The following is a 17,729-nucleotide window of genomic DNA, read 5'->3' on the forward strand; positions in this document are numbered from 1 at the left end:
GATAGATAGATAGATAGATAGATAGATAGATAGATAGAGGGAAAGACACTATAGATAGATAGATAGATAGATAGATAGATAGATAGATAGATAGATAGATAGATAGATAGATAGATAGATGTGAAAGGCACTATATAACATATATAGATTGCAAAGGCACAATAGATAGATAGAAAGATAGAGATAGAGAGATAAAGAGATAGATAGATAGATAGATAGATAGATAGATAGATAGATAGATAGATAGATAGATAGATAGATAGAAAGGCACTATATATCAGATAGATAGATAGATAGATAGATAGATAGATAGATAGATAGATAGATAGATAGATAGATAGATAGATGCAGTCGGTTGGCACCCTGCCCGGGATTGGTTCCCTGCCTTGTGCCCTGTGTTGGCTGGGATTGGCTCCAGCAGACCCCTGTGACCCTGTGTTCGGATTCAGCGGTTTGGAAAATAGATAGATAGATAGATAGATAGATAGATAGATAGATAGATAGATAGATAGATAGATAGATAGATAGATAGATAGATAGATAGATAGATGTGAAAGGCACTATATAACAGATAGATGTTCCCATTACATTTCCAATACACTGCTTTGTTTTTGTGTTCAGGGGGTGTAGCGAGCTGATCGTCCCGGCCTAGCTGCCCTTGCACCCTGGTCCGGTCCTCCTGTGTACAGTCTGTGTGTTCTCCCTTTGCACATTCGTTCTCCCCTTACTGTCCCAAATCATGCTGGTCGACAGCATTAAATACCTTGCCCGTGGTGTGTGTCAGTGTGCCATGCTGTGCCCAGTCCCGGCTTGGCTAGCGTAGTACAATGTAAAACTTGAGCTTTTAATTATGCTTATCGTCATCTTAAAAACTAAAAATTCAAATCTGTACACTTTAATGTGCTAATAAAAAGTGACCCACCCCCGGCCCCCAGTTACAGGAGCGGGGGTATTTTTGTTCGGACGAGGAGCGCCTCCGTTTCCGTTTTCGGTATGAACGTTGCCGATCTGCTATCCCGTAACTCGCACAGCTCGCCCACAGTGTAGCGCTTACAATGAAGTGAGCCTAATGCGCTGGCCGCTGCGGTCCCGTCGCTAAGCGCTCAGCACTTCTTGGGTGGGGGGTTTTGGGGGGAAGGGGCGGTTCGGACGCTTTTGAAAACCGAGAGGGGGTTGTAACGTATACAGGTCTGTGTCCCCAGCAGGGAACTGATCCGCAATGAACGGAGCTTGAGATGTAGCCTGGGAGGGCTCTGTGCGCCTATTGTGTGGATATTAGGAGGGGGTGGGGGTGGCTGTGGGACGGGCTAAGATAATCAGCTGAGCTTTTTAAACTGACGTTGGGCTGAGGTGGACTTTATTCGCGGTTAGTGAGGCGACACGTGAGACTTTTCAACCAAACCCGTCGTCTTTTTTCTTCTTCTTTTTTGTTACTTACACCGATGCCGCCTTGGTGTTGAGAAGGTGTCAACTTGGACCCGAGTTCTTTAATGTTGTAGTTCATCCGCCGTGCGAGTCCTGCAATTCTGGAGCGAATCGTTGATAGTAGCACCATGCTATCGCAGATGCCCTCGGATTACAGGCCGATTTTTGCCCCGCCGGTGCCCCCCCACAAGCCGAAAGAAAAAAGGTCGTGGGAAGGACAGGAGCGAAACCTGAAATGTGTCCTACTGGGAGACGGGGCCGTGGGCAAGACCAGTTTGGTGGTCAGCTACACGACAAACGGCTATCCAACGAAATACGTGCCCACCGCATTCGACGACTTTTCAGGTAAGACATCGTTAACAGTTCGGGGGGCTACGAGGAAGTAGTGCGCGCGTAGGAGAAGCGCCAAGAAATGATAAAAATAATAAAATTAGTAATAATAATATATGCAGCAAAGCGGTTATATCTGCATGTGTCTATGCCTGCTTATATATAACCGTGTGTGTGCTGTATATCTGGATCTATTCTGTACTTATATATATATTATTATTATTATGGTACATATATAGCATAAATACGATAGTGCAGTTATTATATAGGTCGGCTGGGTGGCGTATTGGGTAGCAGTGACACCATTCGTTGTCGCCTTGGATTTTTCACGTTGTCACTTGGCCTGCGGGGGTCCCCCTAACGTTTACTCTGGTGTTCTTCCCACATCTCCAAAAGACATCACTTGTCAGGTTATTTGGCGACACTAAATTGACCCGTAGTAAGTGTCCCATGCGACACATTAGAGTCTTAAAAATAAAAGGTGCCTAAGTGTATAGCGATGTTTTCTGGTTCCCAATATCACCATCCCCATTCAGGTTCCCAGAACGACCATTTATGTATTTATTTAGCTATGTAACACGATCCATAAATAACCACGAATAGCTGATAATACATGTTGGGGTCCCGCTTTTAAAAAGACTCGTGCTGCACACAATAACACGCTCAGCTCAATGGTCTTTATCTGTTATATCCTGCTGACCAATATTCGACATTAAAGATTTGCGTTTTGTCCAACTCTTTTGTCCGTTTCGAAGCTCAAAGACCCCGAGTCATATTCGCGGAAGTCTTCCCAGAATGAATTGGTTCTTTGTCAAGCCGGGATTCAAAGAACGGACCACAAATCCCAATAAAGTGTCATTTTAGAGCCAGCATTCCGAAAGGTACCTGCGGGATTTCGGGGGTGATGAGCGGATTCATTCATATACTGTAGATGGTCGCTGTTACTGGATATTCGGGCACAGTTACAGTATATCGGTTATATAAAGTATGGCTTCTTACGAGTGTATACTCTGGGATAGAAGTGCGTCCCGGCTGGCGTGGGGTCCCGCCTTGTGTCTTTACTATCTGACAGGCTATGGCGGCCCGTTAAAGCGCAAACATATAAAACGGACGCGACGCTTAACGGACTCCTTGCTTTGAATGCACTGGTGCAGCTTACGTTAACGTTGTTGCAAATCTGCCCCCCCCCCCCCCCCCCCCCCCCCCCGCGATTAAACCGCATTAGTGAGAACTCGGGAGAGGCGTGTGACTTGTCTTAGCATTAAAGTTCAGTCACACTGTCGGCCTTTTAAAGCGGGTGCTTACTTCCATTTCTCCCCATTTGTTTATTTACTTGTTGTGTTCTACATATATGTCGGCACTGAAGGGGCTGCTTTTAATCACATTGTACATGTGTATAGTGACAACAAACGGCATTCTGTTCTGTTCTTCATGCTCAGCACCGTAAGCGTTCAAAGAGCTCTGATTGCCATTCATCTGCAGCGTTAATAATAATAATTCTTTGCATTTATATAGCGCTTTTCTCACTACTCAAAGCGCTCAGCAATTGCAGATTAAGGGCCTTGCTGAAGGGCCCAACAGAGCAGAGTCTCCTTTGGCACTTACGGGATTCGAACCGGCAACCTTCCGATTGTCAGTGCAGATCTCTAGCCTCAGAGCCACCACTCCGGACCTTTCGAGCGGCAGCTTTGCATTAACGCAGGGGCTCATCTTAGAAATAGCAGCACCTTAAAAAGAGAAACATCGTTTTAAAGTTATCTAACCCACAAAACTATCGTGCCTTCCACGTTATCAAGGCCGTGTCCGTTTGGTGAACTGGCAGTCGAACGGCGGCGTCCCGTGCAGGTTGGGAAACACAACCGGCAATCTGCGGCTTTAAAGTTGGACCTGTCGTGTTCAGTAAGTGGATGGACGGATAAATGTTTGGCCGGTAATATTTTATCCATTCCGCTATATCCTAATTACAGGGTCACGGGGGTCTGCTGGAGCCAATCCCAGCGCGCAAGGGAGGAAACAAACCCCGGGCAGGGCGCCAGACCACCGGAGGGCACAATCTAGAATCGCCAATGCACCTAACCTGCATGTCTTTGGACTGTGGGAGGAAACCGGAGTACCCGGAGGGAACCGACGCAGACACGAGGAGAACATGCAAACTCCACGCTACCCACTGCGCCACCGTACCGCCCGTAATATTTTATTAGTTTTATAATTCACGCTTATTATGACGAATCATCACAGCACGTCCTTCCAGTGTGCTTCACCGTGTAATGAATTACAATCGTTTCCGTTTCCTTAAAATGAGGTTGTGCAGGAGGAATGGACGGATTGCATTACATGACAGTGAATTGTATTATTGTATACAGTAAAAAGCTGACTTGCTAAAGCTGGCTGATATTTATTAGAATTGTGTGCAAGTTGACTAGCTACAGCGGACAAGACAAACATATTTACTTATTTAATTTGATTATCAATATATTGATAAAACCGTTATACAATATTAGTTGTACAAAAATAACACGTACATACATTAATAAGTGGCAGATTAAATACGACAAGTGCAGATGTAACTTACCAGTCACAGTAGCAGTAGAAAGCTGCAAGTTTGGACGGCGGCAAGAACTCTTACGTCAGTTCCGCTTCGAAATGATCCCATTTCCTCAAATGTATATGTACAGTAAACCAATTTCATACATTTTAACTAATTGAATCTTATTTGTTTCACTGGTAGACATATTTAAAATGTTTACATGCATTTTAACTGATTAAATTTAATTATTTTTACAATTAAGACATTTATGCTGATTTTAAGTAGTTTGAATAAATACATTTTGAAAATCTTAATATTTAAATAAAATCAATAAGATGAAAATACTTAATAATAAACTACACCATGATTCATTTTTTTGAGTGTAAGATGCCTGATGTTAAGCCGTGAAGAGCGCTTTATAATCGGTCAGTGTGTACATATAGCACCATCAGACAGCGCTTTACGGGAGCAGACATCACAGCAGAAAATGACGCGGACAGAACGTCCAAATAAGTGGAGCAACACCGACGGATACCGGGAAGAGCTGCCAGGGAAACCTTATTTGTAAAATACCAGCCAGTCCTTTTTCTAGAAGAGGGTCACATTGGGGGGGGGGGGGTTCAGGGGTGGAGCCTATCGCAGCTGGCATTGGGCACAAGACTGGAACAAACCCTGGTCGGGACGCCAGTCCATCGCAGTATTTGTAGAATACACTTTATTGTATGTAGGTATTTTTGAAGAGCTGTTTAAGATAAATGGGTGGCACGGTGGCGCAGTGGGTAGCGCTGCTGCCTCACAGTTGGGTGATCTGGGGACCTGGGTTCGCTTCCCGGGTCCTCCCTGTATGGAGTTTGCATGTTCTCCCCGTGTCTGCGTGGGTTTCCTCCCACAGTCCAAAGACATGCAGGTTAGGTGGATTGGCGATTCTAAATTGGCGCTAGTGTGTGCTGGGTGTGTTTGTGTGTGTCCTGCGGTGGGTTGGCACCCTGCCTGGGATTGGTTCCTGCCTTGTGCCCTGGATTGGATCCAGCAGACCCCTGTGTTCGGATTCACCAGGTTGGAAAATGGATGGATGTTTAAGATAAGAGCGAGGAAAAGTGGCAAGTTAAGGCGGAGGTCAATAAAGAAATAAGTCAGTAGCTCTGGAGAATTCACCTCGTAACTCGTGGAAAATCCTCAGAGATGAATGACGTGGAATGTCCCCGACATTTAAGTTACTTTATGTTTTAAAACCGTGAAAGTACCTCAGATTTATTTGTAGTGATGCTTTCTTTTAATGTTTTTGCCATTGATAATAATTCATCGTGTACTGTATTGTGCATCCCTTATCGGTAAGGCTCTATATCTGAATGTACAGTATGTACACTCTTCAAAATAATAGTTCTTTAATGGCACTTCATGGTTCTTTACTGGGTTGTGTGGTTCCTTATTGAACCTTTGCACCGTTTTGTTCTGGGAAGGGTTCTCTGCATAGTTGTGGTTTGAAAAACTTCCTAATATGTTGAAAAAATAATCCGGAAATCTTTCATGAATGTCAGGATACCTAGCAGGACACTAGCAGAGCTGAAGTTAGCTTATGAGGGAAGAGTCCTCAAGTTCATGACCCATTGGTTTTTCCTAAATCTGTTAATTATTCACTGAATGGAGCCTGCTACTGATCTAAATAAATAAATAGGCGGAGTGGTGGCTCTGAGGTCAGGGATCTGCACTGGCCATCGGAAGGTTGCCGGTTCAAATCCCTTAAATGCCAATAGGGACTCTGCTCTGTTGGGCCCTTAACCTGCAATTGCTGAGCGCTTTGAGTAGTGAGAAAAGCACTATATAAATGCAAAGAATTATTTTATTATTATAAATGGTCTTTCTGGAACCTTCATGCAGATGGGTCTTTTGGAAACCAAAAATGCCCACCCCCATGGCATTGCTTTGAAGAACCACTCTGGCACCTTTATTTTTAAGTGTGTTTATATATATTTTGGGTGGCATGGTGGTGCAGTGGTATACTGTATAGTTCTGCTGCCTTGCAACAAAGAGGAAGTGGTTCACATCCCGGGTCCTCCCGGTGTGGTTTGCATGTTCTCCCCTTGTTCATGTGGGGTTCCTCTTAAAGTCCAAAGACGTGCAGGTTAAGTGGACAGGCAATGCCAAAGTAACCCCTAATGTATGTCTGTGTGTTCACCCAGTGCCATCTTACCAGCATCACAGACCCACAGGCAATATAATGCGCTGGCACCCCTGTGTGGATAACAACACAGAAACATTCCTAAGCATCAGAAACAACACGTGCCCCTATGCTCCTGGGGACCCCGGCCGGTGCCCATTGTGCCCATATGTTAAGATGGCCCTTCACCCTATGATGGTCTGGCACTTTGTTTAGGGATAGGCTCCAGCTCTGGTTAAAGCAGGCATGGTAAATTAATAAATAAATATTATGGGATGCTAAGCAGGCAAATATTGTGCTCACAGCTGCAGATGACAAAAACTCCATTGGGGAGGCTACTGATTAATATTAAAATAAAATCAGCGTCTGAATATATTAAGTCATTTTTTATTTAGGAATGACTTTTTAAAACATATATTGTTATTCCTTGACGGATGCCTTTATCTTTAGGGTCGCACAGTGTCAGTAGTGGGATTTGAACCCACAACCTCAGGGCTTAAAGTCCAAAGTCTTCTCTCTCTCTCTGCCCCAGGACTTTAAACACGATAAAAGTCCAAAATGATTCTTCCGAGCAATGCCATATAGGAAAACCATTTTTAGGACCCTAGATATCCATTCACATGAAGATTCCAAAAAGAGCCTTTGTTTATTTAGATCTGTATTGGGCTTCATGGATAGCAATGGATAGATGATGACGAAGATTTTAAAGGACTTTCGCTTCATAATACTGCAGCCTTTTACTAGACAGGGACGATTTCGTTTTTTTACATATAAGGAACTTTTTCAAAGCGCCAAGAACCACACAAGCAAAGAGTTCTTCCAGAATTAAATCGTTTTTCTGTCAATCAATGCTTCTACAAGGACCCACTGCACCCAGTAAAGTGACCGTTTATACCGATTATTTTAGCGCATGCGCTGTGTTGCCGAATGACGAGCGGATTAATTAATGGGTGGCCGCTGTAACTGAATATTTAGTTACAGTTATATAATCTATACATGCTACAAAGTGGCTTTGCACGTCACGTGTATGCGCTGCCTCAGATCTGCGTCCCGTCCACGAGTGGGTCCTGCCTTGCGTCTTTATTAGCGGGCAGGTGCTGGCGACCCGCTAAAACAGACCCGCGGCTTAAGTGTTGTGCCATTTAAAGGCGTTCCGAGGTTTCAAATCAAAGACTTTATCCCGCTTTTGCGAACCCACGGGGGGGTCTCTGAAGTTCTGGACGGGACGGCGGAGCACATAAGTGACTCACGGCGACAATCGCACCTACGCGGCAGTCGATAATGAACTTAAAGAGTTAATGTCATTTGTGTAGCTGTTAAAGCTGTTAAAACGCCTCCTTTCTTCCTCGCGCATGTAAACAGTCGCCGTGAAGAAGTCCCATTAGTGTTCAAACTGCAGGCATAAGAACGGCTGATTGCGCAAACGACGTCGTGTTTGGTTTGTTTAACTTTAGACCTGCAGTTCCTATAAAATTCCAAATGGTCTGAATGGGCTTGCTGGCTGAAAAGACTCGTCGGGCCGGTTGCATTTATTTTGTGTGTATTTAAAGGAGGAGACCCCCCAACACACACACACACACACACACATATTCACGACGGATTAAATTACGTCATTCTGGGCGGAACTCCACAAAATCTCAATGTAGTGGTCACTCATTCCAGTAATCGCCGTGGATTATGAATCCGTGAAAAGCGGAGAAAGTTAGCAACTGCCGGTGTCTATGGGCTCAAATCCCCCCTAAACCCCCACCCACCACCCCCGCCATGCCCGTGCCGATCGTTGCGCTTTTTCTGAACTGGCTGTACTGTCACATAAAATGTGCACACACTCACAAAGACGAGACCCTCGACTCCCCGGTCTAACGCTGGTGTGATTTTTCTCATTTTTTCATTTTGTCTATCATGGCTAGAATTTTGGAAAGTACTTTTTTTTTTTCTTTTTTTAACAATAGGCTGACAGATCAACTCCTTCGTGAATGCAGCAGACTCGCTGGCTCCTACCCCTCACCCTTGACCCGAGCACCGTGAGACGCTACGCTGTTTTTTCCGTTCAGCTCCACGAGGTTTCCAGCGCTGTCCGATAAGAGCACCCCCCCACCCCCCCCCCCGATCTGCAGGAGCGATTGTTGTCCTGTTTTTTTTTTTTTTTCCGAATGGATCTGTCGAGTCGGGTGGGATCCTATGACTTGAATTTCAAAGACTCTCCATTTAAACAAACAGATTGACGGTGAGGGGCTGTCACCATGGCGTTTAGCACCTTCCAAAGTATACACTTTAATCGCTGAGCCCGGCAAACGGGAATCTAAATCAACAAAACTGGCATCCAAGCGGTTTTTTGAAATCCTCAATCCGATTTTAGGCTACCAGAGGAGCCTAACTGTGTGCTCACGGTGACGAGGCGCCATTTGGGAGGCTGCTGATTAAGATGGCATGAGGTTTAAAGGTGGTGCAATTTACACCGAAACACTATTCATTCATATAGCGCCTTGAATGATGTTGAAAGGTGCCTACATTTGCCATGCAACACTATTTATTTTATATAAAACTTTGAATGATATTAAAGGATATTTAAATGTGGAATGCAATACTACTTATTTATATAGCGCCTTGAATGACGCTAAAAGATATCTAAAGTTGCAATGCAAGACTATTTATTTATTAATCCCAAATATAGTGCAGTGAATGATGTTAAAAAGTGTTTAAAGTTGCAATAGCGCCTTGAATGATGTCAAAGGGGGGTTAGATGTACAATGCAATACTACTTATTTATATAGCGCCTTGAATGACGCTAAAAGATATATAAAGTTGCAATGCAAGACTATTTATTTATATAGCGCCTTGAATGATGTTAAGAGGTCTTTAAACTAGCAATGCAACACTATTTAGATAGATAGATAGATAGATAGATAGATAGATAGATAGATAGATAGATAGATAGATAGATAGATAGATAGATATGAAAGGCACTATATAATAGATAGATAGATAGATAGATAGATAGATAGATAGATAGATAGATAGATAGATAGATAGATAGATAGATAGAGTGAGTGAAAGGCACTATATAATAGATAGATAGATAGAGTGAGTGAGTGAAAGGCACTATATGATAGATAGATAGATAGATAGATAGATAGATAGATAGATAGATAGATAGATAGATAGATAGATAGATAGATAGATATGAAAGGCACTATTTAATAGATAGATAGATAGATAGATAGATAGATAGATAGATAGATAGATAGATAGATAGATAGATAGATAGATAGATGTGAAAGGCACTATATAATAGATAGATAGATAGATAGATAGATAGATAGATAGATAGATAGATAGATAGATAGATAGATAGATAGATAGATAGATAGATAGATACTTTTTAAATAACAAATATAGTGCAGTGAATGATGTTAAAAAGTGTTTACAGTTGCAATAGCACCTTGAATGATGTCAAAGTGGGGTTAGATGTACAATGCAACACTATTTTTATATATATAGTGTCTCGATTGATGTAAAGAGGTATTTAAATTTACAGTGCAATGCTATTTATATAGTGCCTTGAATTATGTTAAAAGGTGTTTAAATGTACAATACAACACTATTTATTCATTTAGTGCCTTGAATTGTGTTAAAAGGTGTTTAAATTTCCATCCATCCATCCATCCATTATCCAACCCGCTATATCCTAACTACAGGGTCACGGGGGTCTGCTGGAGCCAATCCCGGACAGCACAGGGTGCAAGGCCAACCCGCCGCAGGTTTAAATTTACAATGCAACACTATTTATATAGCACCTTGAATGAACATATTGAAATATACAATGCAGCACTATTTATTCCAATAGCACCTTTAATGATGTTAAGAGGAATTTAAATTTACAATGCAAGACTATCCATCCATCCATCCATTTTCCAACCCGCTGAATCCGAACACAGGGTCACGGGGGTCTGCTGGAGCCAATCCCAGCCAACACAGGGCACAAGGCAGGAAACAATCCTGGGCAGGGTGCCAACCCACCGCAGCAATGCAAGACTATTTATCTAATAATAATAATAATAATAATAATTTATTACATTTATATAGCGCTTTTCTCAGTACTCAAAGCGCTATCCTTGAATGACGCTAAAAGATATTTAATGTTGCAATGCAGCTCTGTTTATTCATATAGCACCTTGATTGGTGTTTAAAGGTGTTCAGCGCTGGATTCGGATCCGTGTTTCGCGCTAACCGCTGCGCCGCCTCGTAGTCTTTCTTTTGTTTCTCGCATGTTACCGAGCCTACAGCCTCTCAGACTTTTTGCAGTTATTTTTTTTATAAGCCCCCATTTTGTTTTGAGTTGCACAGCCTAACCCCGTGTATCCTTCTTTGTTTATTTCAGCTGTTGTTCAAGTGGATGGGACCCCAGTCCGACTACAACTGTGTGACACCGCGGGACAGGTGAGTCCTTGGCTCTACTTTCAGAGACTTTTTGACTGAATTCCTTTAACCTTTAAATAATATTCAGTGTTGTTTATGTTGAATCGTTCCGGCGAGAAGTTCAAGAGGAAAGGCAGTCTATTGTCCTAACAGGTGGCGCAGTGGTAGTGCTGCTGCTGCTTTGCAGTAAGAAGATTGCAGGTTCGGTTCCTCCCTGTGCGGATAGTGCTTTGAGTACTGAGAAAAGCGCTATATAAATGTAATGTTTTATTATTATCATCAATGGCAGCTCGTCCATTTTCCTTTCCTTTCCCTTTGCAGTAACCAATCGGACACAAAGCCGGAGAGGTGGGCTGGGGTTTCAGTATAGTCCTGCGATCTCCAAACTGCACACACCAGTTTTTCAGTTTAATCGTGACGTATGAAGCACCTTCCTTCGTGACCTGCGGGGCGCCTGAGCGCGTTAATGTAAAACCTTCCGTCAGCTTCTTTATTTGTATTGCAGGCTGTAAACCCGTCGCACTCACTTGAGGTTTGATGATGGTGTACGCTAAACGACCCCAAATGTTATCTTTGTCCTTTTTCATTTTTTCCATGCTGTCAGTGTGCAATAGGAAAAAATATACAAAGTCGAAGAGCTCTGGAAGGATTCTCTAGATATGATGTAGGAAAATGCAGAAGTGTTTCCAGTGAGCTTGCCAAAAAGCATCTGCGGGAGTGCGCGGGCTTGTGCGCGTTCGCGGCTTTATGACGCGATAAAAAAAAAAAAAAAAAAAAAATGGGACGAAGCCTGCAGCTGAGAGGAATACAACATCTGATGTGAAAGGACGGGCACCGGGATGCCAGCGCGTCACTGGGCACACAAGCTTACGATTTGCCTATCAAATCAAATGAATGTCTGATTTGCGTAGTTTGAGGGTCTGCATAGAAGAACAGATAAGAGTGCAACAAATTAAGCAGCTTAGAAAAAGGGTGAACTTCACTCCCCTTAGAGTAAGAATGGCACACTGGCGTTAACCGGTGCCCGGGGTTTACTGACGCGCTCTCCCCCTCTTGTACATTTGGGCAGTCACTGATGGTCAGGACACATGCAGATATTTCGTCACAACTGAAGCACAAGATGCATCAAGCGCCCCCCCTGGTGTCTCATGCTGGGGTCACAGTTTGGGGTTCTTGTCCTTTTCAAGGAGTCCCAATTTCTGAAATAATGTAATGGCATTTAGGGACCATGAGTGTTAGTGGTTGATGTTCAGGTTCGGTTAGCTGGTGATTCCACACTAGTCCTGGTTGCTGCTGTGGTCTGTGTATGCTGCTATAATAATAAGCCATCCACCATCCAACCCGCTAAATCCGAACACAGGGTCACGGGGGTCTGCTGGAGCCAATCCCAGCCAACACAGGGCACAAGGCAGGAACCAATCCCGGGCACACCGCAGGGCACACACAAACACACTAAGCACAATTTAGAATCGCCAATCCACCTAACCTGCATGTCTTTGGACTGTGGGAGGAAACCCACGCAGACACGGGGAGAACATGCAAACTCCACGCAGGGAGGACCAGGGAAGTGAACCCAGGTCCCCAAGTCTCCCAACTGCGAGGCAGCAGCACTACCCACTGTGCCACCGTGCCTCCCCTATAATAATAATAATAATAATAATAATAATTCCTTACATTTATATAGTGTTTTTCATAGGGAGTGTGGAGCCACTTCAACCCACAGCAATGTGTTGCATCCATCTGGATGATGCGATGGCAGCCATTTTTGCACCACATGTGAGTTTTTAGATGGTGAAGGGGTGCGAGAGAAAGAGAGAGAGAGATAGCCAATTAGAGACGGGGCATGATTAGGGGGCTATGGTGGGCAATATAGCCTAGACATTGGGATCCACTCTACTCTTTATGAAGGATGCCCAGGGATCTTTAATGCTCACAGAGAATCAGGACCTCATCTGAAGGACGTCACCATTTTTACAGCCCAGTGTCCCTGTCACTGCACTGGGGGCATTGGGGGTCCCCACTCAAATTCTAGGGTAAGCGCTCCCCTACTGGCTACACCAACACCTTCTTCCAGCAGCAACCCAAGCTTTTTCCTAGATGGTCTCCAAATCCAAATCCTGGCCGGGCCTTGAAGGAAACCAACCAGCAAACCAGTAGATAGGCAAGGGAAAGAATAACTAAAAACCCTGGCAAATAAACCAAAGCATACAGGGGTGAACTTATAAATAGACAAAAGTCAATATTAGGTGTAAAGGCGTGTACAGTAAAAACTCAATTCAAAAAAGAATAGAAAATGGTCTGCTAGTGAATGAGTAGACAAAACAAACTCGTCAAGCAGGCAAATGACTTCACAGATAGATAACAATAAGCCAAAAGAGCAGATAAGGACAAAGGAGTGAAGAAATACACAAATAGGCGAATCAGGCAAACATATGTAAAAAAAAAAGTAAGTTTGGGAACATGAAAATAAAGAGAACAAATACATACATAAAGAAGAAATCCATCCATCCATCCATTTTCCAACCCGCTGAATCTGAACACAGGGTCACAGGGGTCTACTGGAGCCAATCCCAGCCAACACAGGGCACAAGGCAGGAACCAATCCCAGGCAGGGTGCCAACCCACTGCAGATAAAGAAGCCACATAAATAAAAAGTAAAAATTATTATTCCATTTTGTTATGGTACGTCCATTAAGGTGAATTAGGCATTGATCTAAGGCGTAGATCTTAAGGGGGTGAAACCCGGCTGCGTGGGTTAGCTGCCAAACAGTCAGCTGGTACACCAATGAGTTTGGCATAGGGTGCAAAATAACGTAGCACTGGCACTGAGTCCGTCAAACACGAATCGTCAGACAGACGACACGCTTCTTTTCCGTTGGTGAGATCTGTGGGTTCCTCGTCGTTGCCTTGTATGCCTTGTATGTCCAGATGAGCATTCATTGGTTGTCTGCTCTCGTGTGCACAGAGCCATCCCTACGACTAAAGACAATTTCAAACTTCTTTTGAAGCCTTCTGTCTGTGAGGTCCATTTCTGTTTCTCATTGGTGCATTCTACACGTTGAACATTCATTGGTTGTTGGCTGTCGTGTACACATTGGCCACACCTACAACTAAACACCAGTTCAAACCTGTTTTCATGCTTTCTGTTTGTGAGATCCGTTCCTTATTTCTCATTAGTGCATTCTATACATTGAGCATTCATTGGTTGTCGGCCGTCATGTACACAGTGGCCACACCTACAACTAAAGACCAGTTCAAACCAGTTTTCATGCTTTCTGTCTCTGAGGTCCATTCCTTATTTCTCATTGGTGCATTCTATACATTGAGCATTCATTGGTTGTCTGCCTTCGTGCACACAGTGGCCACACCTACAACTAAACACCCACTCAAACCTGGGCGAGTGGTGGACTGAGTTGCCAGGCGTGCCATACTAGATGACCACACATCACAGGAGCACGCTGCCAACTGTCTATGGAAATGAAAATTGCTGGAAAGGTCGTGCAACGTGACATGGCCTTATTAGGCCATGAAAAGTCGGGAACGTCCAATATGTAACAAAATGTTGACAAAGTTCAATCAACGATGAATACCCAGACATAATAATCCATCATAATCCCCGACTCACCATCAAGAGGTCCAGAGTCTCTCTAGGACATATCAAAAACACCTTAAAATGTCCACAAAAGGGAGGATAACCATCAACCCCTGGCTTGTTGTGAAAGCTGAAAGAATTTTGCTCCATGATAGTGAGGTTTGGTGGTAAGTGAGGAATGGAAGCCTTCTGTCCACAAAGCCACCGATTTGATCCTGTAGGTATGGACAAGGCTGGCCATGCATGTCTATAGCAGTATTGAGATAGCAAGGTATGGAGAAATCAAAAAGCTACTGATGTGATTTGGTGGGTGGACATTGGATGTGGACAGCTCACTCTTTTAAGACCCCATCTTTGTCTTCTTCCTCTTCCAGGATGAGTTTGACAAGCTCCGACACTTCTGCTATCCCCGAGCCGACGCCCTCCTCCTCTGCTTCAGCGTCGTCAACCCGGCTTCATTCCAGAACATATGGGAGAAATGGGTTCCGGAAATCCGGCGGCACTGCCCTCTGGTGCCCGTCATCCTAGTGGGCACCCAATGTGACCTGAGGCAAGACGTTAAGGTTCTGATTGAGCTCAACCGGCGGCAGGAGAAGCCCGTATCCGAGAGCGGCGCTCGAGCCCTGGCTGAGAAAGTGGGCGCAATCTGCTACGTGGAGTGCTCAGCACTGACCCAGAAGAACCTGAAGGAGGTCTTTGACGTCGCCATCTCTTCCGGCATGCGCTTCTCCGAGAGGCGGGCGCGCAAGGAGAGGAAGATGAGGAACACGGCGGACAAAATGAAAACGCTCTCCAAGTCCTGGTGGAAGAAATATGTCTGCGTCCAGTGACGTTGGGGCCGGGAGGGGGGGGGTCAGTTGGGGAGGGGCAGGACCTGAATGAGGGGGGAGGGGCAGACTTTTTTTTCCCAATAAAGACAATACCAGGCCCCGCCCCACTTTTTTTCTCTCCTCCATCTCAAAAATGCTGGCCCAGCTCAGCTGCTCTTGGATGCTACATCTACACACCCTGTTTGCACTAAATTATGGATCTGCAATAAATTTCTTCTTCTTCTTCTCAGAGTGGAGGGAAGTCTTTAAGTCCTATGGATTTCCACTTAAATGCAGAAGCAATATGTGACTCCTAGAATCTGTGGTGGCGCCGCTCCAGTGGACGCTACTCCGGCTGCAGCCCCTTTGCCTCACCACCTCTCTCTGCTGCCCTCTTGTGGCCACCCAGGGAGCGGCCAGGACCAAAATGAATCTGTTCCCGAATGTGACCATAGCCACAACCCACAAGACATCCTGCTGACCGCTAGGGGACAGGCGTTATGTAAAATAGCATTGAGCTTCTCATTTTTAAGAAGCGTCTTTTTAAAAAAAATTCTTTTAAGTTTGGTAATGATGTGTATCAGTGATTAAAACCTGATGATATCTGGAGGGGAAGCAATGTGAATGACTGGCTATGATTTGGTAGGAAAAGGCACAGTGAAAACAAATAAAAGCGAATCAGCCAGGCAGTTAGTCGGAATTTATATTATATAGTGTCTTTAATCCGAAGGGGTCTGATTAAAAGGAGAGGGGGACGGGTGGTTGAAATTTTTGGACTAGCTGGTTGGTCGTACCGTATATTATTATGATTTTTATTATTATTTAACCCTCAACTCTTTCTGTTGAAAAGATCTTAGTCTTGGTATAGCGCCTTTCAAAATGAGGAATTGGGTGTAGAACGCCTGATTCATCTCACCCACTAAGTTCACGTTATGCCAAATGCAATGGAAGGATCTGATTGCTCAGACGTGAGCTGTTTGATGGCCGCTTTACCGAGCAGTCAATGGCCAATGAGCAAAAATTATTTAAACAGAAGTTATATAGCGCCTTTTTATAGTGCACAGCAGCAACGCTATTAAATCACATGTAGTATAATGCCGTAAATTCCAGTTTGTTGAATGAATCCTTACTTCATAAAGCGCCTCTCACTTTTAAAAATGCAATTTGAACTAAATTATTTTGAATGATCAAGCTGAGCCTTGTATTATATAGCGCCTTTCTCACTGTGTATTTAAAGTTATGGAGATTCTGTCTGATTATAGATTCTATAAGTGGGCTGTATAAAGTAAAGATAAAGTCATTGGAATTTTTTGTATAATATTTATGCTATTAAAGTGATTAAAGCTTTGGACTTCAAAGCCAGAAATGGTGGGTTAAAATCCCACTACTGACACCATGTGACCCTGAGCCAGTCACTTCACCTGTCTATGTGATTGAACTGATGTAACCAATTGTACCTCAAATGCTATAAAACACTGTCCAAAAATAAAAGTTTACAACCTCAAAATTATTAATTCAGTTAAAGGGGAAATGGGGTACCCATCCATACAGTAAAGAAAGTGTGAGGATGGCAGTTCAGTGCCCACCTGTCTGCTCAATCATAGTCAAGATAGGACTAAGTGTGCTGATATGGAAGAGCCTCTCTAACCTTAGTGGGCGGTTCCCATCACCCCGCCCCTTTCCCTTTCCTCCCGCCTCTTTCCCACTCCTATTGGTCAGGGTTTATCACTGATACCGGGCTGTGCCAAAATTTTACATTGCAGTCATTTCAGTTTTGTTTTTATTTGTCGTGGGGTTCACGCCTACCTGCTTTGTAAGCAGAAATGTTCTTGGACTTTGTCGATATTTAACGATGGAATAAAGAAAATAAAGAAAGGATTTCGTTGTTGGCCTATTTATTTGAGTTGTGCCTCCCATCGATGAACCTGCTTAAGCTGGTTTAGTCTTGTGCAAAGTCATCTGTTCAGTCTGGTTGAGTTGGCAGTCCATTGTGGCGCCAAATTAATTTGCTTTGAATGGATGGTGGAGTGGAGGAGGAGGAGGAGGAGGAAGAGGAGGAGAGATCATCAGGTGTTTCGACCCATAGCCACAACACTACTCTCCAGTCAGAGGGTCTGCGGTGGTGAACAATCACTTCTGCTGCCCTACAGACCTGCACCTAAAGTCCCCCCCACCATCTTAAACCAGTGCCAACAGAAGGCTCTGCATGAAGTTTTCTTCTCATGGCCTCTCACTCCAGTACTTGTTAGCAGGTTCCACACCGAGTGAGCCAGGAGTCTTCACTGTTGCCCACCCCTTATCCCAACAAACCTGGGCAAGCCGCTGCTACTCAACCTTCTGTCTCCGTGCTGCTTCCTTCTAGCCCTCCTACCATGTTCAACCAACATTCTAATGTCTGGTCCTGGTGTTGTGGGCTGTATGGAAGTTTTGTTCTTCTCCCACCCCTGGGTTTGACTGCAGGGGGTCTGA

General features: G+C 44.1%; 1 protein-coding gene across 1 annotated transcript; it reads left to right on the forward strand.

The window, feature by feature from the left end:
- Positions 1-1,308: 1,308 nt before the first annotated feature.
- Positions 1,309-17,138, forward strand: rhoub (ras homolog family member Ub). Its single transcript, XM_051934362.1, has 3 exons — positions 1,309-1,770; positions 10,822-10,880; positions 14,826-17,138. Exons 1-3 carry the CDS (start codon positions 1,554-1,556, stop codon positions 15,279-15,281), a joined length of 732 nt encoding a protein of 243 aa, XP_051790322.1. The 5' UTR covers positions 1,309-1,553; the 3' UTR covers positions 15,282-17,138.
- The last annotated feature ends 591 nt before the right edge of the window (positions 17,139-17,729 follow it).

This window comes from Erpetoichthys calabaricus, chromosome 1, assembly GCF_900747795.2.
Source record: "Erpetoichthys calabaricus chromosome 1, fErpCal1.3, whole genome shotgun sequence".
Taxonomy (NCBI): domain Eukaryota; kingdom Metazoa; phylum Chordata; class Cladistia; order Polypteriformes; family Polypteridae; genus Erpetoichthys; species Erpetoichthys calabaricus.

Excerpts from the sequence above, each read along its gene's own strand:
- rhoub (XM_051934362.1), top strand. The coding sequence starts at position 1,554 with ATGCTATCGCAGATGCCCTCGGATTACAGGCCGATTTTTGCCCCGCCG. Across the intron at positions 1,771-10,821 it reads CGCATTCGACGACTTTTCAG|CTGTTGTTCAAGTGGATGGG; the intron begins GTAAGACATCGT and ends TGTTTATTTCAG. Across the intron at positions 10,881-14,825 it reads TGTGTGACACCGCGGGACAG|GATGAGTTTGACAAGCTCCG; the intron begins GTGAGTCCTTGG and ends TTCCTCTTCCAG.